Consider the following 24155-nt stretch of genomic DNA (forward strand, 5'->3'; position numbering starts at 1 on the left):
CAGTGGACCCGATCTATACCCTATGGTACTAAAGTACAGTTCCCCAGTATCCACTAGGACGTAAGAGAAAACACGGAAGAAACAGACATAGTGTAAAACAATTAAAACACTTTCAGAGCACTATATACAAATTTGCAGTTGCCCGTACATCAGTTATGAAGGGTTTTAGCTTATCTGAATAGTCTCATCCAGCCACGAATACCCAACGCATTTCGTCCTGGTGGAGCCAATGTCCTCACCTCCAGATTTCCTCAGGGGTACCTTTAGTGTACAGCCTTAATTGTATGCATAGATACAACTGCCCACACTGTAACAATACCTTTTTAATTATCCCTTTATTCTTTTGTATATTCCACTTATATAAAACACTTTTTTTTTTTTTTAACATATCTCGAGCACCTAGAGTGTTCCTTAACTATAATGTTATAATGTTTAATGAAGTTATCTTTTACACAGCAGCTCCCTTGTCACTGTATGTGGCTTCAGTGTGTCACTAGGCAACCAGCATGTCACCGCCGGCCTGATCACGACAGACCCTGAAGTCCCTGCTCCAGACACCCGGTGGACACCGCATGCAGCAGCACATCTACATCACCCTATTTAACATGTAAGACATGTTCTATTTGGTTTGGCCTCAATGTTTTTTTTTTCTCTTTTCACCATATTCACATAACCTGATGAAAAGGCCATGGAGCCTTGAAACATTGTTATGTTGAGTTTGTTTTACTTTTTCACAATACATCTGATGTAAACAAGTCCATGGAGTGCCGCCTCTATTTGTTCTGGAGTGTACCCTGCTAAGGGTCCCAGGAAGAGTGCCAGACTAACAGTTACTTTATATAGAAATACACACATACAGTATACACACACACACACACACACACACACACACACACGTTTAAAGAGAAGAAAACCCCCCACTTTTTTTAAAGTTTATTTCACAGAAGGAATGTACAATATTATGCTGTCACTTTTGCTGTAGTTAACATGTGGAATGTAAATGTTTAAACATCTAAAAGTAACAAGAGTGAACCTGAATGAACAGTCATACCATAGATGGAAGTAGATGGTAAAGTATGTACTACCTTGGATACCTATATATTATATTACAGAACAAATCTGTAGACATACAGTATCCAGTGTAGAAACATACAATGGAACTAGTCAGCAGATACATTTTCATTCATCTCGGCCTATAAGACTATGGCTACAACTATACTAATCTCAAAAACAGGATGTATGTGTCTATATATATTTATGTGTATCATTGAAAAATGAAGAGGCTGCTGATGGTGACAGAAATGAAAGCAAACATTGTGCAAAGTACTTTTACAACTTTGTTCTGGTATCAAAGAATAGAGAATAACAGCATATAAAGTGCAATTTACAAACATTTGTAATAAAAAATAAATTAAAAAAATCAACGTACATTAAAATGTATAAAAAGCATCTTATCTGCTTCAAATTAGTGTATATATATATATATATATATATATATATATATATATATATATAATTTTAGTGTGTTTTAATCCAAGGATCAATGAGGCATAAATACATGCAAAGGAGCAGGGCACCACCTTGTGTGACATATTTACTTACTTACTGCTTATTTACTATTTAATACTCTTGGTTTATGCTCTCACTGCTCCCAACAGTTGAGGACTGCTAAAAATGGAAGGTAGAGGCAGAGTAATAATCTGTGTTCCACTTGCAGGTAAATCACAAAAAGAGGGACTGAAAAGGGAACGGTTATAGCAGAACTCCAAAATCCTAACTTAAAAAACAAAAAATGGAGTCGTGAATTGAGGACAAACAATTAATATGAAAATGTAATTTGTAGATACCATGGATGGGCTGTTCGCCAGATCATTGAGGGCTGTGACCACCATACATTGCACACCTCTTACAGATTGGTTTGTTTTGAGGTCCCCATAAACCTTACTTTTATATAAATGGTGAGCTTATAGGGGAGGGGCATTGGTCAGCTGGTTTCAAACAGGCTGGTAGTGGTAGGACAGAAGGGTGCGGAGTGAAGTACAAATTTGTTTTTCATATTTACTGATTGAACACCATCAGTTTTGGATGGGGTTATCTTTTAAGGCTGTATGTAGTGATGCATCTATTGCTGTACTACAATTCTCCACACCAGCTAGCACCTACAGTGACTCCCAACAGCCTGAGCATTTCTGGAGCTGAAGTTTTTAACTGCTACAGAAATAGCTACTTTAACTTGGTTCTAATTCAATGTAGGAGGTATAGAATACATAGAACACACAATTTGTCCACAACAGACCCTACCCGAGCCCTATATAGACAAGTATGTGTTGATGCTACTATCCCGATATCACCAGAAATACAATTCATAAAGCATTAGTATCACTTTACCTGCAACAAAAAAAACTAATCTTGCTATGCCAGGACTGTTGAGAAAGTGACCTTATTAACATATGAAACTACATCATCTTTCAGATGTAGTGAAAGCAGATTCTCTTTCAAAAAAGTTTGTAACCTTATACTGTTAGCTGAACACCTTTGGAAATGTTCCCAGCCAAACTTCACCAGGAAACAGGTGAAAGATATATATATTTAAAATTCTGTATAGTTAAAAAAAAAATATTTTGTGTTGCATTACAGTTTTTCAACAGATTTTGTACAACTGCCAACTTTTTATATAAATTGAAAGCTTTGCAAACATGATAGCAACCAGCTGGCCGTATAAGTTAGGCCTAAGATCACTCATACTGCTAAGAGACACATTACTGGAATTATTTGCATTTGGAGTTTTTAAATAGCTGAAATGCAGTACATTGTTTCAGCCAGGATGTGGCGCTGCTGCTCTCTCTATGGAGTGCTTTTAAACTAAATTTGTACTGTATCATAAAATGAACACATGCATGCAAGGTGGTGTGGTGATTTAATTTATCAAACAAGTTATAGATTATTAATGTGTAATTAACAATAAATCTCGTTCTTAATTCCCGGCAACATTTAAACATAGGAGAATTTAATAGTTTTGCAACAATGATTGATCTGCTCTCATCACAATAAGCCCCTGTTACGGTACGTGTTCAGAATACCGCTCGTCGGGATCCCGGCTGTCACAATACCGATGCTGGGATCCCGATTGGAGCACCATACCGCCGCCGGTATACTGGCGAGGTAGGTGACTCCCCTTCTATGGGTGTCCACGACACCCATAGACGGAGTATAGAACCTGTGGCGAGCGCAGCTCCCAACCGAAGCCGCAAGGGGCTTTGTTGCGCTCACCCCCTGCCGGCATTCCACCACTCGGGATGCCAATGTCGGTATACTGACCTTTGGCATCCCGCACCGCAGTATACAATACCGATCCCCTGTCACAGCACTACTTACAACATGCTTTCTGTTAACAGCAGCCAGAGAACGGGATTTTAAAGAAAGGTCCGTGGGACTGATTCTGAGGTCAGAGTAAAGCAAATAAAAGGAATAACTTTACACTTTGCCAAAACCATGCTGCACTGAAGGTGGGACAGATGTAAAATGTGCAGAGAGATTATGACTTGGTAGGAGAGTATCCAAACTCAAATCTACACTGTAGTGTAACAAAAGTAATTACTCTGCATGTAAAATAAATTAATGTATATGCAACCCCTTGCATTGCAGTATGGTTTGTTTCAGATACAAAGTTACTTGCTCTTTTTGATTTGCTCCCATCTAAGAAAGGCACTATGTGTTATATTTAGGTCATTCTGCATGCAAGATAACTTTAAAAAAAAAAACAGGAAAAAAAAAAAGAAAAAGAAAAAAACACCACTATGACTTTAAACAACTACAGCAATGTTTTCCTTCTACCCAATGTTATGCAACAAGACAGCAGTTGGGGGATTCATCTATTGATTTGACCTCTGCTCCTTGATTACTGGGAAATAGGGAAGGGGACATCGGAAGCTCACCATCAAATGATGGCTGGGCTTCCATCATTGAATCTTTTGATGCGATGGCCATGGCATCAAAAGAATTCGATAGAAAAGAAAATCATACGATTTGCGCACAATAAAACCCTGTTTGCGCATGCACAAACCTCTGCAGCATGGCCGGCCAGGGATGGGACTGGGTGCAGGACCAACGGAACACAATCAATTGTTTACCATTTGATGGTGCCAGACATCAGAATGCCGCCATTAAATGATAAAACCACTGCCATCGCAAAAAAACCATCAATGATTGTGAACCATCGCAATGCAATGTCCATCCCTACTGGGATATCTAGTTGACCGTACCTACTTTGAATAGTTGATGACTTTGTACTTGATAGCTATATGTTTTCTATTCTATTTATGCTCTTCTTTTGGTGCTATGCTTATATTTGTGACCTGTGACACTGCAAATTCAATGTCAATTTATGTCTGATTTTTGTTACATATTCGCTTCTATCTCAATAAAAATATATTTAAAAAACCTCCACTAATGTATATTTTCAAATCAGAACTTGTGAATTAAGGTTTTCTGATTCAGTGGTATTTAATACAAATTTATTATAGACATCCACTTCCTATCAACTTGAAATGTAATATTTATATGTATAAAATCTGTCACCTCCAACCTGCCTGTGGCATTAGATGCAAAGGAGATGGAGGCAAGAGATTTTACAGCATTCTAATAGTCTTGAGAAAGATGTCCACTGTCTCTGTGCTTATTTCACATGGAAATGGCAGGTCCAGGCTGATGCTTTCCATAAAGTTTAAAATAATCTACAGTATGTCATCATTATCAATGTTTAAAAATGAATTATAAAAATAGAAAAAGGATAATATGAACAAGGCCTATGATGGTACAATCGCTTTCCGCAATTTTGGGGTTACATTTTATACTTAAAAATATTAATTATACTTTCAAGTGTGTGGCAACATTACCCAACAAAAACAATATATAGAAAAAGAACAATGGGAATTGTGATTCTGGCTCCTCGCTGAGGAACTTTAACAAACACACAGGGGGTTTTGTCATGTGACTGACCCAGCCAGCCATTACTCAGACTTCTCCCATTCAGAGTTTATGACTGTTTATGGAAATGTTCAGCCCACTGGGTCCGGAGTTTTTCAATTTCTTCCCCATAGAAATCGTGAAGCTTTGAGAAGTTGGAAAGGTCTTTATCTGACTCATCAGAGGTGCATTCTTCACCACCAACAAAGCCAGCCTGCACAGTTTTCTCCGGCTCCAAGGAGTGGATCTTGACATATCTCCCTGAGGCATCAGCTAAATTTTCTGTTGTGTCTTTACATTTTGGTCCATTTGTAATGGTGAAGCCATTAGGCAAGTCATTTGAAATGCTGTTCCATAAAGCACAGCCATTGTCCTTTATAGATGGCTGATTCTGAAAGCTAGGCACAGCCTGGTCTGCACTCTGGAAATTGGGATTTGTATCTATAGAACCCTGAGTGCAGCTAGAAGAGGTTTGGCTTTTCTGTAGTTCAGTAAGTTGTTCCTGCAAATCCTTTACCACAAGTCTAATGTATTCAAAGTTTGCTCTGGAAAGAGCTTTTACCCAGGATTCCATAGTACTTTGGCTATCAGCAGCCAGAATATAGGCACGGGATTTGGCGTAACCAAACCGGATTGCAAAAGCAAACTCTTCAGTAGACTCGCACAGTTCCACTCTGCATCCTTCCAGTATAATCACTCCTACTGGCTCTTTACTGTCCTCGCTGTCATAATAAAAGAGCATGTTACCTTTCAACACAAACCAGCGCTTGTGATATGAAGCATTCCGTTCACCCTTCTTATAGAGATAGCCACTTTTGTCCACTGGTGACTTGCAGGTGGCATAATACACCAAGTTCCTCTCATTTAGCTTCATGCCTTTTCTTGTCTCTGGCCTTTAAAAACACCAAATAAGAGGTTAGTAACCTACAAAGTAGTACAAAATCATTTCACATTATTACATGCTCAGGGCTGGGTTTGGAGCAAAAGAATGGGACACTAATTATTAAAATCAGCCATGTGCCAGAGTTTCCTCTAGTACAGGCAGGGGTGTCACAACATTTTTATGTTGGGGGGGCCAAGATATAATATCATTTAGGTGCCCCTAAATCGCTGAATGACGCCCCCTCAAGGACTTACCCGCCACACCACCTACCTGATGACAGAGATATATATCTATATTTATAGATATATTTTTCTGTCTATTCATACACATACATGTGGGCTTTTGTGTCCAAGGGGGAAGAAAGAGAAATGATGAAGAGGGAGCTAGGGGGGGGGAGAGGCGAGGAACATAAGAAGCGGGAGATGAGAAGGGCGCAGGTCTGGTTCCAGAGGAGGGACTAGCCCACAGTAAATAGCCACACAGTGTAGGGGCTGGAGACCTGGCAGCTTTAACAATGCATCAAAATTTGTCTTAACTTGGGTTTATCTTAATATTTTATGTATGTTGAAAAGAGATATGATGTACTTCATGACGTCACCAAGACACCCCCCTAGTGTTATTATGCAGGTGCCCACTGCCAACCCAAACTAATAGATCAAATATTTACTGGCTGGCCAGTTACCACTGGACATAGTTTACAATTTATCTATAAGTACTGGCAATAAAGGAGATAACTACACAATCTTCTGACTGATGAAAGTCCTGTCTGGTAACATGTTTTGTTCTTGCTAACTGTTGTTGATAATCAGTAAAAAAAAAAAAAAAGGACGATCGATAGATAGATAGATATGATAGATAGATAATCCGGACACTGGGTCGACACCCATTAGGTCAACACCCATTGGTTGACAGTGAATAGGTCAACACTAGGAATAGGTCGACATGAACAAGGTCGACGCGAGTTTTTCACATTTTTTTCTTCTTTTTTTGAACTTTTTCATACTTTACGATCCACGTGGACTACGTTTGTGAACGGTAACCTGTGCCAAGCGCAGCGGTAGTGGAGCGAGGGAGGCACCTTGCCCGTGCGAGGGGACACCGTGCACTAATTGGGGTTCCCGGTCACTTTACGAAGAAAACGACACACAAAAAAACAAAAAAACCCATGAACTCACGTCGACCTTTTTTCATGTCAACCTTGTTCATGTCGACCTAATGGTCGTGTCGACCTAGCCACAGTTGACCAATAGGTGTCAACCTAGACACTGTCGAGCATGAGCCCCATACCCGTAGATAAATATTTGCCATCTACTTTCTTATATTCTTGTATATTACAAAACAAAAATAGATTAAATTTGAATTTAAAACCAAAATAACATCCTACTTGTTCTGTAAAAAAATAAAATATATTACATATACATATAAATAAGATTTTATTGGGTGCAGCAGCGTACGAGACACATCCCAAACATGTAAAAATGTGCCTGGCTACTGAGGTAAGTACCTTTTCTTTTTGTTCAGACAGTTACAGTACCTCTAATTATCAAATGAAATTAATGAAGGACAGGACCTGAGCTAATATACAGTACGTACATGGTAATAAAAGAACAGCGAGTCAGCATCCCATCTGCTAATACTTCCTGTGGTGCAACATGAGAATACTTTTCAGAATGGTGATATTTAGTTTCATTTTCTCCAAACATACTCACCAGCAACCTCTGGGGAAGCTGTATGGATTCCCACTGCCTGCTCAGCTATCCATCTCTCATCTCCCGTGTTCACATCAGCTCTTCCTAATTCTGATACAGCAGAAAAATACATTACATATCAAAATATGCTGTGTGTGCAAATTACTCTGTCGAGTTTATTTTATAACATGGTGCAAACTGTTATAGGTCACAAGAGCTGGAAGTCACTTTATAGTGTAACCTGACTGGATGCAGTAACAATGAAAAGACAGAGTGATCACTAAACTAAATGAGCCAAGTAGTGCTCCACCAATTAAGTACACTTGGAAACCGTAAAAAAGAAAAAAAAAAAAAAAAAAAAAAAATCACATGACTTTTTAAGCTACACAGTACCTACAGGCAGACAGTCCCCCAACCTCACCCCTCCCCCCCCCTTCCTTCCCCATGCAATCCGAATGCCACTTATACCTCTTTCACATCGCCAAAATAACTAGAGATGAGCGCCGGAAATTTTTCGGGTTTTGTGTTTTGGTTTTGGGTTCGGTTCCGCGGCCGTGTTTTGGGTTCGACCGCGTTTTGGCAAAACCTAACCGAATTTTTTTTGTCGGATTCGGGTGTGTTTTGGATTCGGGTGTTTTTTTCCAAAAAACCTAAAAAACAGCTTAAATCATAGAATTTGGGGGTCATTTTGATCCCAAAGTATTATTAACCTCAAAAACCATCATTTCCACTCATTTTCAGTCTATTCTGAATACCTCACACCTCACAATATTATTTTTAGTCCTAAAATTTGCACCGAGGTCGCTGGATGACTAAGCTAAGCGACCCTAGTGGCCGACACAAACACCTGGCCCATCTAGGAGTGGCACTGCAGTGTCACGCAGGATGTCCCTTCCAAAAAACCCTCCCCAAACAGCACATGACGCAAAGAAAAAAAGAGGCGCAATGAGGTAGCTGTGTGAGTAAGATAAGCGACCCTAGTGGCCGACACAAACACCGGGCCCATCTAGGAGTGGCACTGCAGTGTCACGCAGGATGTCCCTTCCAAAAAACCCTCCCCAAACAGCACATGACGCAAAGAAAAAAAGAGGCGCAATGAGGTAGCTGTGTGAGTAAGATAAGCGACCCTAGTGGCCGACACAAACACCGGGCCCATCTAGGAGTGGCACTGCAGTGTCACGCAGGATGTCCCTTCCAAAAAACCCTCCCCAAACAGCACATGACACAAAGAAAAAAAAGAGGCGCAATGAGGTAGCTGTGTGAGTAAGATAAGCGACCCTAGTGGCCGACACAAACACCGGGCCCATCTAGGAGTGGCACTGCAGTGTCACGCAGGATGTCCCTTCCAAAAAACCCTCCCCAAACAGCACATGACGCAAAGAAAAAAAGAGGCGCAATGAGGTAGCTGTGTGAGTAAGATAAGCGACCCTAGTGGCCGACACAAACACCGGGCCCATCTAGGAGTGTCACTGCAGTGTCACGCAGGATGTCCCTTCCAAAAAACCCTCCCCAAACAGCACATGACGCAAAGAAAAAAAAAGAGGCGCAATGAGGTAGCTGTGTGAGTAAGATAAGCGACCCTAGTGGCCGACACAAACACCGGGCCCATCTAGGAGTGTCACTGCAGTGTCACGCAGGATGTCCCTTCCAAAAAACCCTCCCCAAACAGCACATGACGCAAAGAAAAATTAAAGAAAAAAGAGGTGCAAGATGGAATTGTCCTTGGGCCCTCCCACCCACCCTTATGTTGTATAAACAGGACATGCACACTTTAACCAACCCATCATTTCAGTGACAGGGTCTGCCACACGACTGTGACTGATATGACGGGTTGGTTTGGACCCCCACCAAAAAAGAAGCAATTAATCTCTCCTTGCACAAACTGGCTCTACAGAGGCAAGATGTCCACCTCATCATCATCCTCCGATATATCACCGTGTACATCCCCCTCCTCACAGATTATCAATTCGTCCCCACTGGAATCCACCATCTCAGCTCCCTGTGTACTTTGTGGAGGCAATTGCTGCTGGTCAATGTCTCCGCGGAGGAATTGATTATAATTCATTTTAATGAACATCATCTTCTCCACATTTTCTGGATGTAACCTCGTACGCCGATTGCTGACAAGGTGAGCGGCGGCACTAAACACTCTTTCGGAGTACACACTTGTGGGAGGGCAACTTAGGTAGAATAAAGCCAGTTTGTGCAAGGGCCTCCAAATTGCCTCTTTTTCCTGCCAGTATAAGTACGGACTGTGTGACGTGCCTACTTGGATGCGGTCACTCATATAATCCTCCACCATTCTTTCAATGGTGAGAGAATCATATGCAGTGACAGTAGACGACATGTCCGTAATCGTTGTCAGGTCCTTCAGTCCGGACCAGATGTCAGCATCAGCAGTCGCTCCAGACTGCCCTGCATCACCGCCAGCGGGTGGGCTCGGAATTCTGAGCCTTTTCCTCGCACCCCCAGTTGCGGGAGAATGTGAAGGAGGAGATGTTGACAGGTCGCGTTCCGCTTGACTTGACAATTTTCTCACCAGCAGGTCTTTCAACCCCAGCAGACTTGTGTCTGCCGGAAAGAGAGATCCAAGGTAGGCTTTAAATCTAGGATCGAACACGGTGGCCAAAATGTAGTGCTCTGATTTCAACAGATTGACCACCCGTGAATCCTTGTTAAGCGAATTAAGGGCTCCATCCACAAGTCCCACATGCCTAGCGGAATCGCTCCGTGTTAGCTCCTCCTTCAATGTCTCCAGCTTCTTCTGCAAAAGCCTGATGAGGGGAATGACCTGACTCAGGCTGGCAGTGTCTGAACTGACTTCACGTGTGGCAAGTTCAAAGGGCATCAGAACCTTGCACAACGTTGAAATCATTCTCCACTGCGCTTGAGACAGGTGCATTCCACCTCCTATATCGTGCTCAATTGTATAGGCTTGAATGGCCTTTTGCTGCTCCTCCAACCTCTGAAGCATATAGAGGGTTGAATTCCACCTCGTTACCACTTCTTGCTTCAGATGATGGCAGGGCAGGTTCAGTAGTTTTTGGTGGTGCTCCAGTCTTCTGTACGTGGTGCCTGTACGCCGAAAGTGTCCCGCAATTCTTCTGGCCACCGACAGCATCTCTTGCACGCCCCTGTCGTTTTTTAAAAAATTCTGCACCACCAAATTCAAGGTATGTGCAAAACATGGGACGTGCTGGAATTTGCCCATATTTAATGCACACACAATATTGCTGGCGTTGTCCGATGCCACAAATCCACAGGAGAGTCCAATTGGGGTAAGCCATTCCGCGATGATCTTCCTCAGTTGCCGTAAGAGGTTTTCAGCTGTGTGCGTATTCTGGAAAGCGGTGATACAAAGCGTAGCCTGCCTAGGAAAGAGTTGGCGTTTGCGAGATGCTGCTACTGGTGCCGCCGCTGCTGTTCTTGCGGCGGGAGTCCATACATCTACCCAGTGGGCTGTCACAGTCATATAGTCCTGACCCTGCCCTGCTCCACATGTCCGTGGTTAAGTGGACATTGGGTACAACTGCATTTTTTAGGACACTGGTGAGTCTTTTTCTGACGTCCGTGTACATTCTCGGTATCGCCTGCCTAGAGAAGTGGAACCTAGATGGTATTTGGTAACGGGGGCACACTGCCTCAATAAATTGTCTAGTTCCCTGTGAACTAACGGCGGATACCGGACGCACGTCTAACACCAACATAGTTGTCAAGGCCTCAGTTATCCGCTTTGCAGCAGGAGGACTGCTGTGATATTTCATCTTCCTCGCAAAGGACTGTTGGACAGTCAATTGCTTACTGGAAGTAGTACAAGTGGGCTTACGACTTCCCCTCTGGGATGACCATCGACTCCCAGCAGCAACAACAGCAGCGCCAGCAGCAGTAGGCGTTACACGCAAGGATGCATCGGAGGAATCCCAGGCAGGAGAGGACTCGTCAGAATTGCCAGTGACATGGCCTGCAGGACTATTGGCATTCCTGGGGAAGGAGGAAATTGACACTGAGGGAGTTGGTGGGGTGGTTTGCGTGAGCTTGGTTACAAGAGGAAGGGATTTACTGGTCAGTGGACTGCTTCCGCTGTCGCCCAAAGTTTTTGAACTTGTCACTGACTTATTATGAATGCGCTGCAGGTGACGTATAAGGGAGGATGTTCCGAGGTGGTTAACGTCCTTACCCCTACTTATTACAGCTTGACAAAGGCAACACACGGCTTGACACCTGTTGTCCGCTTTTCTGTTGAAATACCTCCACACTGAAGAGCTGATTTTTTTGGTATTTTCACCAGGCATGTCAACGGCCATATTCCTCCCACGGACAACAGGTGTCTCCCCGGGTGCCTGACTTAAACAAACCACCTCACCATCAGAATCCTCCTGGTCAATTTCCTCCCCAGCGCCAGCAACACCCATATCCTCCTCATCCTGGTGTACTTCAACACTGACATCTTCAATCTGACTATCAAGAACTGGACTGCGGGTGCTCCTTCCAGCACTTGCAGGGGGCGTGCAAATGGTGGAAGGCGCATGCTCTTCACCTCCAGTGTTGGGAAGGTCAGGCATCGCAACCGACACAATTGGACTCTCCTTGTGGATTTGGGATTTCGAAGAACGCACAGTTCTTTGCGGTGCTTTTGCCAGCTTGAGTCATTTCAGTTTTCTAGCGAGAGGCTGAGTGCTTCCATCCTCATGTGAAGCTGAACCACTAGCCATGAACATAGGCCAGGGCCTCAGCCGTTCCTTGCCACTCCGTGTGGTAAATGGCATATTGGCAAGTTTACGCTTCTCCTCCGACAATTTTATTTTAGGTTTTGGAGTCCTTTTTTTACTGATATTTGGTGTTTTGGATTTGACATGCTCTGTACTATGACATTGGGCATCGGCCTTGGCAGACGACGTTGCTGGCATTTCATCGTCTCGGCCATGACTAGTGGCAGCAGCTTCAGCACGAGGTGGAAGTGGATCTTGATCTTTCCCTAATTTTGGAACCTCAACATTTTTGTTCTCCATATTTTAATAGGCACAACTAAAAGGCACCTCAGGTAAACAATGGAGATGGATGGATACTAGTATACAATTATGGATGGACTGCCGAGTGCCGACACAGAGGTAGCTACAGCCGTGGACTACCGTACTGTACTGTGTCTGCTGCTAATATAGACTGGTTGATAATGAGATGTAGTATGTATAAAGAAGAAAGAAAAAAAAAAACCACGGGTAGGTGGTATACAATTATGGATGGACTGCCGAGTGCCGACACAGAGGTAGCTACAGCCGTGGACTACCGTACTGTACTGTGTCTGCTGCTAATATAGACTGGATGATAATGAGATGTAGTATGTATAAAGAAGAAAGAAAAAAAAAACCACGGGTAGGGGGTATACAATTATGGATGGACTGCCGAGTGCCGACACAGAGGTAGCTACAGCCGTGGACTACCGTACTGTACTGTGTCTGCTGCTAATATAGACTGGATGATAATGAGATGTAGTATGTATAAAGAAGAAAGAAAAAAAAAAACACGGGTAGGTGGTATACAATTATGGATGGACTGCCGAGTGCCGACACAGAGGTAGCTACAGCCGTGAACTACCGTACTGTGTCTGCTGCTAGTATAGACTGGATGATAAATAATGATATAAAAAAAATATATATATCACTACTGCAGCCGGACAGGTATATATTATATAATGACGGACCTGCTGGACACTGTCTGTCAGCAGAATGAGTTTTTTAATTTTTATAGAATAAAAAAACACCACACAAGTCACACGACGAGTGTACTTTTTCAGGCAGACATTCAATCACAATATACTATACTGGTGGTCAGGTCACTGGTCACAGTGGTCAGTGGTCAGTCACACTGGCAGTGGCACTCTGGCAGCAAAAGTGTGCACTGTTTAATATGTACTCCAGGCTCCTGCTATAACTGCTCCCCAGTCTCCCCCACAATTAAGCTGTGTGAGCACAGTCAGATATTATACATAGATGATGCAGCACACTGGGCTGAGCACAGATATGGTATGTGAGTGTGACTGAGTCACTGTGTATCGTTTTTTTCCAGGCAGAGAACAAGAACAGAACGGATTATTAAATAATAATAAATTATAAAACTGCACTGGTGGTCAGGTCACTGGTCATCAGTCACTAGTATAACTCCTCCTAAGCTCCAGTAAGTAAATGAAGTGTCTCACTCTCCTATCTATTTTAATTTCTAAACGGAGAGGACGCCAGCCACGTCCTCTCCCTATCAATCTCAATGCACGTGTGAAAATGGCCGTGACGCGCGGCTCCTTATATAGAATCCGAGTCTCGCGATAGAATCCGAGCCTCGCGAGAATCCGACAGCGTGATGATGACGTTCGGGCGCGCTCGGGTTAACCGAGCAAGGCGGGAAGATCCGAGTCGCTCGGACCCGTGTAAAAAAACATGAAGTTCGGGCGGGTTCGGATTCAGAGAAACCGAACCCGCTCATCTCTAAAAATAACCCGGCTTTTTCCCGGGTTGCTGCCGAGTCGACCCAGTAGAGGTGCGGTGTGAATGCGCCAGGTTGAATATCCCGGGTTGTCCAACTCGGTATTTGTTCCCGGGTTAAAAGAAGGGTTGTACACGTGTCGGACCCGGGTTATTTTGCTCTAAAAAGGAACAGTCCCGGGATATTTGACCCAGCTCTGAACCAATAGCACTGATTGGCTGTTTGTAGTCAGCTGAGGCTTGTTTACAGTACTGCACTGCGAGCACACGTGTCTTAAAGCAATCTGCACAGCTCAGCACTCGTTTGGACCTCATTAACCATGTCAAACTGGGGTGACAATGAAGTCAGGGAGTTGCTGCGGATCAGGGGTGAGGAGGAAATCAGTCAACAGATAACGGGTACAGTCAGGGATGCGATAACATATCGCAGCATCATTAAAATGCTTGCGGCATCAGGCTTTATTAGGTCCCAACAGCAGGTGGTCAATAAGTTGAATGGGCAAAAACTGGGAACCAATCAAGTCCTTTGAAAATGACATCACACCACTGGTTTTAACATGGGTGACCCGGGTTTAGCAAAAAGGCACCAACACTGCAATAACCCGGGAATAACCCAGGTCAGTATTGCGATGTGAACGTCTCTTATAATACCCCTTTCACACCGCAAATATATCCCGGGATATTGCCGAGTCGAGCCAGCTCGACCCAGGCCGCGGTGCAGTCTAAAAGCACCACTTTTGAATATCCCTGGTCGAGTAACCCTGCATTTCAACCCGGTATAAAAGCAGTGTTATACACTGGTTGTACCCGGGTCAATGTGACTCTAAAGTGTCCAACCCGGGTTATTCAACCCTGCATTCATGTAAACGTGCTAAATGGCTGTTCTTTGTGTGCCTTGATGAATTCAGCAGCCTGAGCCCTGCTACACAGGAAAGAACAGAGAGCATTAAGAATTAGGGGTGAGGCAGCTTACTGCATACCTCCCAACTTATTAAAAGTACAAAGAGGGACCTTGGGGCACGCCACGCGCATGTGCACCCAAAAAGGGTGTGTGGCCTATATGAAAAGGACGTGGTCTAGTGGCAGAGCTGCGATCGCGGGTCATGCCCCCATGTAGGTCACTGAGGGGGCATGCCCAGCACTCTGAGATGCTGGCATGCCCCATCTGTCACCTGTGAATAGACGCTGTGCACGTGCGCACAGTGTCTATTCACCGCTGCTCTGCTAAGCAGAGTAGCAGTGACAGGAGCCTCCCAACTGGCCCACCCCCACACACCGCGGGACACTGCAGCCTGTGGATGGAACAGCGCGACAGTCCAAAAAAAAAAAAAATAGGACTGTCCCGTGAAAAACGGGACAGTTGGGAGGTATGTTATTGGAGCAGTTAAAGATGCATTTTGTGTAAAAACATAGCTCTGTCAGCCATGATTCCTGCAATGCTGTGAGCGGTCCCCACCCTCTCCTTTTGTCCCTTTCTGACACCTCATCTTTCTGAGCCAAAAAAAAGTCCATTTAAATTGACATTCATGGTGTTTTAATTGCTGACCCGGGTTGAGTTAAAAGGAGCCAACCCTGCAATAACCCAGGTTGAAAGTGTAGTGTGAAAACCCGGGTCTGACCCAGGTTCAAAATACTGGGTCGGACCCGGGTTTGCGGTGTGAAAGGGGTATTACCTGGGTCGGAAACAGGTTGGAGCTGTGTTCAAATCCCGGATCTGACCCGGGTTTGCGATGTGAAAGGGATATTAGATTCAGCAAGAAATCAATGATCCCTATCAGTTCTGAAAAAGCCATTTGGATGAATACTCAACACAGCATAGAAACATAATTTACTCTCTTTCCTGTGTAGCCCCAAATGACAAAGTCAACCTATATAATTATAGGGTGACCCCCCCGGACCCTCCCCCCCCCCCCCCACCAGTATAAGCATGTGCCACCAAGAACATACAGCACAAAGGGCACTCTTTTCACTTCAGATAAAAATTGATCTTTCGAAAAGGTCTACGATCAAAGTAGTTTTTTTTATCAGAGAATCTTAACATTTGGAATGAGACCCAAAACATTTTAACAAATGTATTTAGTACTACAAATTAATAGGCTATTACTTATACAAGTTTGTCCCCAATTCCCTACTCATTATATGTTAACAATAATCCTTAAAGGACAATTTTATGGATTTGTTTTCCATCTCCAATAAACTCACCAAACCATCTTGTATGTTTGCTATGCACCGTGTCCAACACATGCAGCATAAGTGGAAATGGTATAGAGATTGTATATGCCAGTCTCCACATCCACAGTACAAGGATGGATTTATCTTGAAACAAGAATTTGCTGGGTATGGGATTCAGATGGACCTGCCTCATAGGAAGAAGTATAATCCAAAAATATAAACATCTTTTTATAGAGTAAAATGATTAAAAGGAAGTACGTGATTAAAAAAAAATATTGAATCATGGAGCGGAAAGCAGATTATGTCCAAAAAAACCCCCACAACAACAACAACAACAACAAAAAAACAACAACAGTACAAGCACTCTATTAATCCATCTCCAGGTAATACCTGGTTACACCTGGGGCTGATTCCACATTGTATGGCAGATTGCTGGGTTCCCATGGCCTGCAAATATTTTTATGACAATTTCAGAACAATTACTAATGACTAGCATTTGTTTTACAGACACATTATCATGAGGAAATCACATTCAGTATACACAAGTAACAAAGTGACATGTGAATATGTACCATTTTTACATGTACTCAGAACATTTACTGAGAGTTTGCATCCTTTCAGAATTTCCAGAATCCTGTAGATGTACTGTGTGGTCTGTAGCTTCCAAGGCACATTAGTCTGTGAAACTGACACAGCCCTGTACAGTGCTCACTACACACCCTTCATGTAACCACACTACAGCAACACAGAACCTCCAGGCAGCGGGAGAATCCCATCTCAGCAAGAAACACATTGTGCAATCTCCAAGGCAGTAAGTCAGTCATACATACATACATTTACTTTTGTATTTGTATTAATTCTGTTCCAGTCGCTGTATTAAGTAGTAATGCCAGATAGTATGTTACATACACAAAGTGACCAGTCTCCGGGACAATCATCCGCTGTCAGCGTCTCCTATATACTATCAGCCATACAATAGCAGGTAAGCAGTACTTCTCCATTGTCTGCCCTCTCTTCCCATTGTCCACACTCACTGCTGCTTCTCTCTGCACATTTCTACCACTACCACCCGGGACAGGAAATGGATCGTCCACAGAGATCCCTCCCTCCTCCCCACTGCAGCTGTCACCCCGCCCTGCTTCAGAGAGTGGCGTGTGCCTGCGTGTCCTTCACAAACATAGAAGCTGCTCTCCTCTCACAGTGGTGGGATGTTTCTCATGTATTAGGTACTGTATATAGGGACTGGGGTACCTCCAATCTTCCCTCATTCTGAGGTGATTATGGGGCTAAAGACTAGGGTAAATGTATTAAAGGTCCATATGGAGGAGAAGAGGTATCAGCGAACGTTGGGGGTTATTCCGACCCGATCACTCGCTGCAGTTGATGGCAGTGCAGCGATCGGGTCGGAACTGTGCATGCCGAAGACCGTCGTTCCCTAGCGATCACCTCTGATTGACAGGCAGAGGCGGTCGCTGGGTGGGAGGGGGCGGCACGGCGTTGTTTGGCCACCATTTTGGGGGCGCGGTCCGGCCAGCGCAGGCGTGGCCGGACCGCGCGGGGGCGGGCCGCAGCGACTGCGTGACGTCACACGCAGCCACTGCAACCAGGGGCAGCGACGAGCAACTCCCTGTCAGCCGAAGGAGCTGCGCTGGCTGGGAGTTACTCAACAAGTACGAAAGAATCGCTGCTGTGCGATACTTTTGTACTTGTGCGGTTAGGGGCGGACAGACATGCGGGGCGGGCTAGCCCTTTGCTGGGCGTCCCACTGCATGTCTGGGAACATGATCGTAGCTGTGCTACAGTAAATTTAGCACAGCTGCGATCAACTCGGAATGACCCTTGTTGTGTGCGCTGATACCGCTTCCCTGCCATGTATGACAGCAGTGGTGTGTGTATTGTCTAAGGCACAGGTTCTCAAACTCGGTCCTCAGGACCCTGCACAGTGCATGTTTAGCAGGTCTCCTTACAGAATCACAAAATAAATAATTAACTCCACCTGTGGACCTTTTAAAATGTGTCAGAGAGTAATCAATACACCTGTGCACCTGCTGGGTTACCTGCAAAACATGCACTGTGTGGGGTCCTGAGGACCGAGTTTGAGAACCTGTGGTCTAAGGGGGTCATTCAGACCTGATTGCACGCTAGCTTTTTTTGCTGCGCTGCGATCAGGTCAGAACTTCGCATGCGTACGTACCGCAATGCGCAGGCGCGTCGCTCAGGTACAAAGTGGATCGTTGCTGTGCGATGGGTTTTACGAAGAATCCATTCGCACAGCCGTTCGCAAGGAGATTGACAGATAGAGGGCGTTCATGGGTGTCAACTAACCGTTTTCAGGGAGTGGTTGGAAAAACGCAGGCATGTCCAAGCGTTTGCAGGGCGGGTGTCTGACGTCAATTTCCGGTCCTGGACAGGCTGAAGTGATCGCAGCGGCTGAGTAAGTCCTGGGCTACTCAGAAACTGCAAAAGATCTTTTTGTACCGTTCGGCTACACATGCGTTCGCACACTTGCACAGCTAAAATACACTCCCCTGTCAGCGACGACTATCTGATCGCAGCGCTGCAAAAAACTGCTAGCGAGGGATTAGGTCTGAATTAGGCCCTATGTCAGCGCTGCTATCTACAAGATAGCACATCAATATGCAGGGCAATGTAAGAATGGTCAGTTGCAGTGACCGTTCCGAACTTCCGACACCTGCAGCTATTGATTTTGACTGCTGCAGGTGTTGTTACCCTATCTTCATAGCAGGGACAGCGCTATCTCTGGCTGTGACGGCTGCCGGCTCCGGGCTGCATGTGAGATCTTGCGTGAGTAGTGAGTTCTCACACATGCGCACTGGAGCGAGCTGATGCGCTGCATGCTGTTGTGGGGGATCGCCAGCGGGCGGAGTATTCATTCCCCTGCTATGGCAGACAAGATGTTACTATATCTTGTCGATGTTACTTCCTACTTCGTCTAGTAATGAGGCAAAGCAGGAAGTGCTGTAGCGGTACGATACGTGCCGCTATAATACATCTCCCCCTATATACTGTACAGTGGCGAAACTAGCGAGTAGTGCGCCCAGGTGCAACAATATGCACTGGGGCCCACGCGCACACACATATAAATAGCGCTCCCACTAAGTTGTTTCAAAATAGACATATCTTATTTCTTATCGCACATTTATTCTATTAACATAGAAACATAGAATTTGACGGCAGATTAGAGCCACTTGGCCCATCTAGTCTGCCCATTTTTTTTATCCTTTAGGTAATCGCAACCCTTTTTGAACCTTAATTCTTTGTAAGGATAAGGTTAAGGATCTATTATTCTTCCACCCTTTTCTCTGCATGTGCCCAATTCTCTTCTTTATCCCACATTTTACTAAATTTAACAATATTCTCTCTCTAAGGGGGTGGGGGGGATCCAAATACCTGTGGTAAAACATCGGATGTTTTTTCACAATTTTTCCCAATGTTTCACCCGTATTTTTTTTTACACGTTATCCTATTTGGTCGCCTGTAAAAAAAAAAAAATTCTCACAAAAATACACAGGTTCAGTGAAACCTGTGTGTGATTTCGGTTGAAAACAGGGATTTTTCCGGGGATTTGGTTTTGCCTGCCTGAGGCAGGTGAAACAAAATCCCTGACAAAGCCGTGGCTCGCGCCAGCTTATCGGAGCTCATAGGATAATTAAGTATGGCTAATTGAATACCCCCTTTGTCCACAGCTGGCTTTAGATCATAGCTGAAAGGGATCAGTACGAGACGCCGGCAGCCCGACAGCCGGGATCCCGGCGGTGAGCGCAGCGTGTCCACTCGCGGGCTCGCTGCGCTCGCCACGCTTCGGGCCCAGTGTCGACTGAAGGTTTGTATTCCCCTCCGGGTGTTGGCGTGGACCACCACCCAAGAGGGGTAACCAGCCGGCGGTCAGGACTCCAACCGAAGGGATTTCAGCTGGTGTCGGATTCCGGCGTCGGTATCCTGACCGCCGGGATCCCGACAGGCGGTCAATTGACTGCCTCCCAGCTGAAGAATCTAGTTGTCTGCACATGAGAACCTGCACCTCATTTTTGAGAAACATTTAAGGGGCATGTGGGATGTTCACAAGGCATGTAGGGGTTGAATGGGAAAGAGTTTACTGTATGGCGATCAATGAGTTCTTGCTAGTTGCATTAAACCATATCTGAAGTGCGTTTCTGTGTGTTTGGGCATTAATGTAATATCAAGGGTAATTATTGATGTCATTTGGATGCAAATAATTTAGATGTTCATATTTTAAATGAATATGACCATAGCTAATATTTAAAGTTTAGGAAAAATCCTTATTCTAGACTAGGTGACGCATTTTGTTTAGTTTTAGGAATCTACTTCCACAAGTAAAAAGACAGCTGAAAGCCTGGGACACCAGCCTCTGCCTTTAATTTGTGCATAGTGATAGTGACAAAGCTGCGACACAGGGGTGTATCTAGGGGTCTGAGTGCCCCTGGCAAAGTAAGGAACTGCATACCCTCCAACATGACCGGTATCCGTTCAGATGGTCGACCATGTTATGGTCGACAGTCATTAGGTCGACCACTATTGGTCGACATTGACATGGTCGACATCGACACTTGGTCTACACATGAAAAGGTCGACATGAGTTTTTTAACTTTTTTTTCTTTTGGGGAACTTTTCCATACTTTACGATCCACGTGGACTACGATTGGAACGGTAATCTGTGCCGAGCGAAGCGGTAGCGGAGCGAAGGCACCATGCCCGAAGCATGGCGAGCGAAGCGGTGCACTAATTGGGGTTCCCAGTCACCAATTTTTTAAAAAAAACTCATGTCGACCTTTTCATGTGTCGACCTTTCATGTGTCGACCATTTTCATGTGTCGACCATGTGTCCATGTCGACCATGTCAATGTCGACCAATAGTGGTTGACCTAATGACTGTCGACCATAATATGGTCGACCATTCATACCGGAACCCTCCAACATGACCCGCCCCACTAGGTACAAAATGCTCTGCTTCTGGACTTCCCTCTTAATTTATGATTTCCATCACCTGTGTTGAACTAATTAAATGATAAGAAAGCTGTTTCTTCACAGGTGATGGCAATAATAAATTAAGAGGGAAGTCCAGAAACAGAGCATTTTGTACCTAGTGGGGCGGGTCATGTTGGAGGGTATGGAACTGGCCCCCCCACCTAGGGACACAGAGGGGGGAGTTACAGATAGGCTGAGGTCAGGGACACTGAGGGAGAATTACAGGGAGGGTTCGGGTAGGGACAATGAGGCAGAGTTGCCTACCCTCCCTCATTCTGCAGGAGACTCCCTGAAATAGTAGCAATCTCCCTGACTCCCTGAATAGACTAGCAATCTCCCTGATTTTACTTTACATTCTTGGGGTAAAAAAATAAATCAGAGATACATACATTCAAAGGAGTTCATCAGTGCCATTTCCCTGCACTGTTATAAGGCACAATGGGGCAGATGTATTAACCTGGAGAAGGCATAAGGAAGTGATAAACCAGTGATCTGTGCAAGGTGATAAAGGCAGCAGCCAATCAGATCCTAACTGTTAATTTACATATTGGAGTTGATTTGCTGACTGGTGCTGATTGTAGTGGCTGGTGTTTGGTAACAGAGCGCATGGGACCAATGAGAAGGGGAGCATATTCACCATCTGTGACTGTAGTCACAGAGAGTGTCAGAGTGCAATACGCTTCTGAGAGTCCGGCAGCGCTAAGGGATGTACTCAGTGAGAACTACCCTGGCCAATAGGCCAATAGGAAGATACACCCCTGCTGGGTCATAATGAGAGTAAAAGGCAAACAACTAAAAGAGTAAACTTTTATGGACATCAAGCTGTTAACCTGGTATATAGGCTGCGTGTATGTATCATTGAGTAAGGAAATGTTTCATGTTGGTGACTGTCTCTGAACACATTTATTTTGCTGTATTTGTTCCAGGAAATTGTGCTTTACTGAAGTTCCCTAATGGAAACACTTCTGCATTTACAACCAAGTTCAATGGTTAATATGACAAATTCAATGCTATAAATAGGAAACCGGATTAGCCGATATAGTCCCGATATATAGGATGCTGGGGTCATATTGTTGCATTATATTAAAATAATCCATTCAAACTTTGCTAGATTTTGTAACTCAAAGTTATGAGAGATTATAGTGATAGGGGCCCCTCTCTCCAATCCCCTGTTTGATCATTTGGTGTGTACAGTTGTTTTGTTGCAAAGAAGAAAATACATCTCACCCTTAGACAATACAAAATACAAAGGAATATAGAAGTAATTTACTAAATGAATCAGATGCATACTAAGAAATTCTTTGGGTTTGCAGTACTGGGTGGTCCACCCAATACATTGAAAGGCGATGCCTACACTCCACACAAGGTGCATGCCTATTCTCCACACAAGCAAGGTGCATACCTACTCTCCACTCAATGTGCATGCTTACTCTCCACACAAGGTGCATGCCTACTCTCCACACAAGGGTCATACCTATTCTCCACTCAAGGTGCATGCCTACTGTACAGTCAAGGTGCATACCTACTCTCCACACAATGTGCATGCTTACTCTTCACACAAGGTGCATGCCTACTCTCCACACAAGGGTCATACCTATTCTCCACTCAAGGTGCATGCCTACTGTATAGTCAAGGTGCATACCTACTCTCCACAAAATGTGCATGCTTACTCTCCACACAAGGTGCATGCCTACTCTCCACACAGGGTGCATGCCTATTCTCCACACAAGGTGCATACCTACACACCACACAATGTGCATGCTTACTCGCCACACAAGGTGCATGCCTACTCTCCACACAAGGTGCATACCTATTCTCCACTCAAGGTGCATGCCTACTCTCCACTCAAGGTGCATGCCTACTGTACAGTCAAGGTGCATACCTACTCTCCACAAAATGTGCATGCTTACTCTCCACACAAGGTGCATGCCTACTCTCCACACAAGGTGCATGCCTATTCTCCACACAAGGTGCATACCTACACGCCACACAATGTGCATGCTTACTCGCCACACAAGGTGCATGCCTACTCTCCACACAAGGTGCATACCTATTCTCCACTCAAGGTGCATGCCTACTCTCCACTCAAGGTGCATGCCTACTCTCCACTCAAGGTGCATGCCTACTCTCCACACAAGGTGTATACCTACTGTCCATACAAGATGCATTCCTACTCTCCACTCAAGGTGCATACCTAATCTACACTCAAGGTGCATGCCTACTCTCCACACAAGGTGCATGCCTACTTTCCACTCAAGGTGCATACCTACTCTCCACTCAAGGTGCATGCCTACTCTCCACACAAGGTGCATGCCTACTTTCCACTCAAGGTGCATACCTACTCTCCACTCAAGGTGCATGCCTACTCTCCACAAAAAGTGCATGCCTACTCTCCACACTCAGTAGGTGCCTCCAGAAACTAGAAGTGAACCTCATAGTGGGGATAGGCAGACATAGATCTACAGTAAGCAAAAGTTTAAATGTCACATCAAAGTTCTATAAAATAACCTTTTCTCCTTTTATTTATAAAATATTGCTCATTAAGCATGAGGATATGAGGACTGTCTATATTAAATGTGGAAACTTTGTGTGTGTTAAGACTCTCTAATTACTTCAAGTGCATCTACAAATAAATGTATTCACCCAAGTGTACCATGAAGGCTCAATACAAGTACTGACTGCTGTGAACACTGGTGCAAAATGTAAATCTTTTTTTTTTTTTGGTATGGAAATAGCTCTGCGTCAACCTGCACACCAAGGAGCACCCCTTAAAATGCACCTTCTCCACTCTTTCATCTGATTTCAATGATCCTGTAAATGTAAATGCAGCATGTCAGTATATCCAGTGGGAATGCAAGAAGTAAATAAGTGTACTTGTGTGATCATTTGGTTTTCAATGTTGTTGTTACTCTCCCATGACCTCGTTAGAGACAAAGGTGCAGGCAGCCAGATGTTTTGTTAGAGCTG

At 44.4% G+C, this 24155-nt stretch overlaps 1 protein-coding gene across 5 annotated transcripts; it reads right to left on the reverse strand.

The window, feature by feature from the left end:
- Positions 1-936: 936 nt before the first annotated feature.
- On the reverse strand, positions 937-17312 carry PHETA1 (PH domain containing endocytic trafficking adaptor 1). 5 transcript variants are annotated; one of them, XM_063964374.1, is made up of 3 exons: positions 17091-17312; positions 7558-7647; positions 937-5858 (listed from the first exon to the last, which is right to left on the reverse strand). In XM_063964374.1, the coding sequence occupies exon 3, from the start codon at positions 5837-5839 to the stop codon at positions 5036-5038; it is 804 nt and encodes a 267-aa protein (XP_063820444.1). In that variant the 5' UTR covers positions 5840-5858; positions 7558-7647; positions 17091-17312; the 3' UTR covers positions 937-5035. The 5 variants fall into 5 exon arrangements, with proteins under 5 accessions (XP_063820444.1, XP_063820446.1, XP_063820445.1 ...); XM_063964376.1 differs by having other exon boundaries at positions 17216-17305; XM_063964375.1 differs by having other exon boundaries at positions 17016-17104.
- Positions 17313-24155: the final 6843 nt, after the last annotated feature.

Source organism: Pseudophryne corroboree, chromosome 1, assembly GCF_028390025.1.
Source record: "Pseudophryne corroboree isolate aPseCor3 chromosome 1, aPseCor3.hap2, whole genome shotgun sequence".
NCBI lineage: Eukaryota > Metazoa > Chordata > Amphibia > Anura > Myobatrachidae > Pseudophryne > Pseudophryne corroboree.

Coding starts and splice junctions, on each gene's coding strand:
- PHETA1 (XM_063964374.1), bottom strand. CDS start 5,839: ATGAAGCTAAATGAGAGGAACTTGGTGTATTATGCCACCTGCAAGTCA.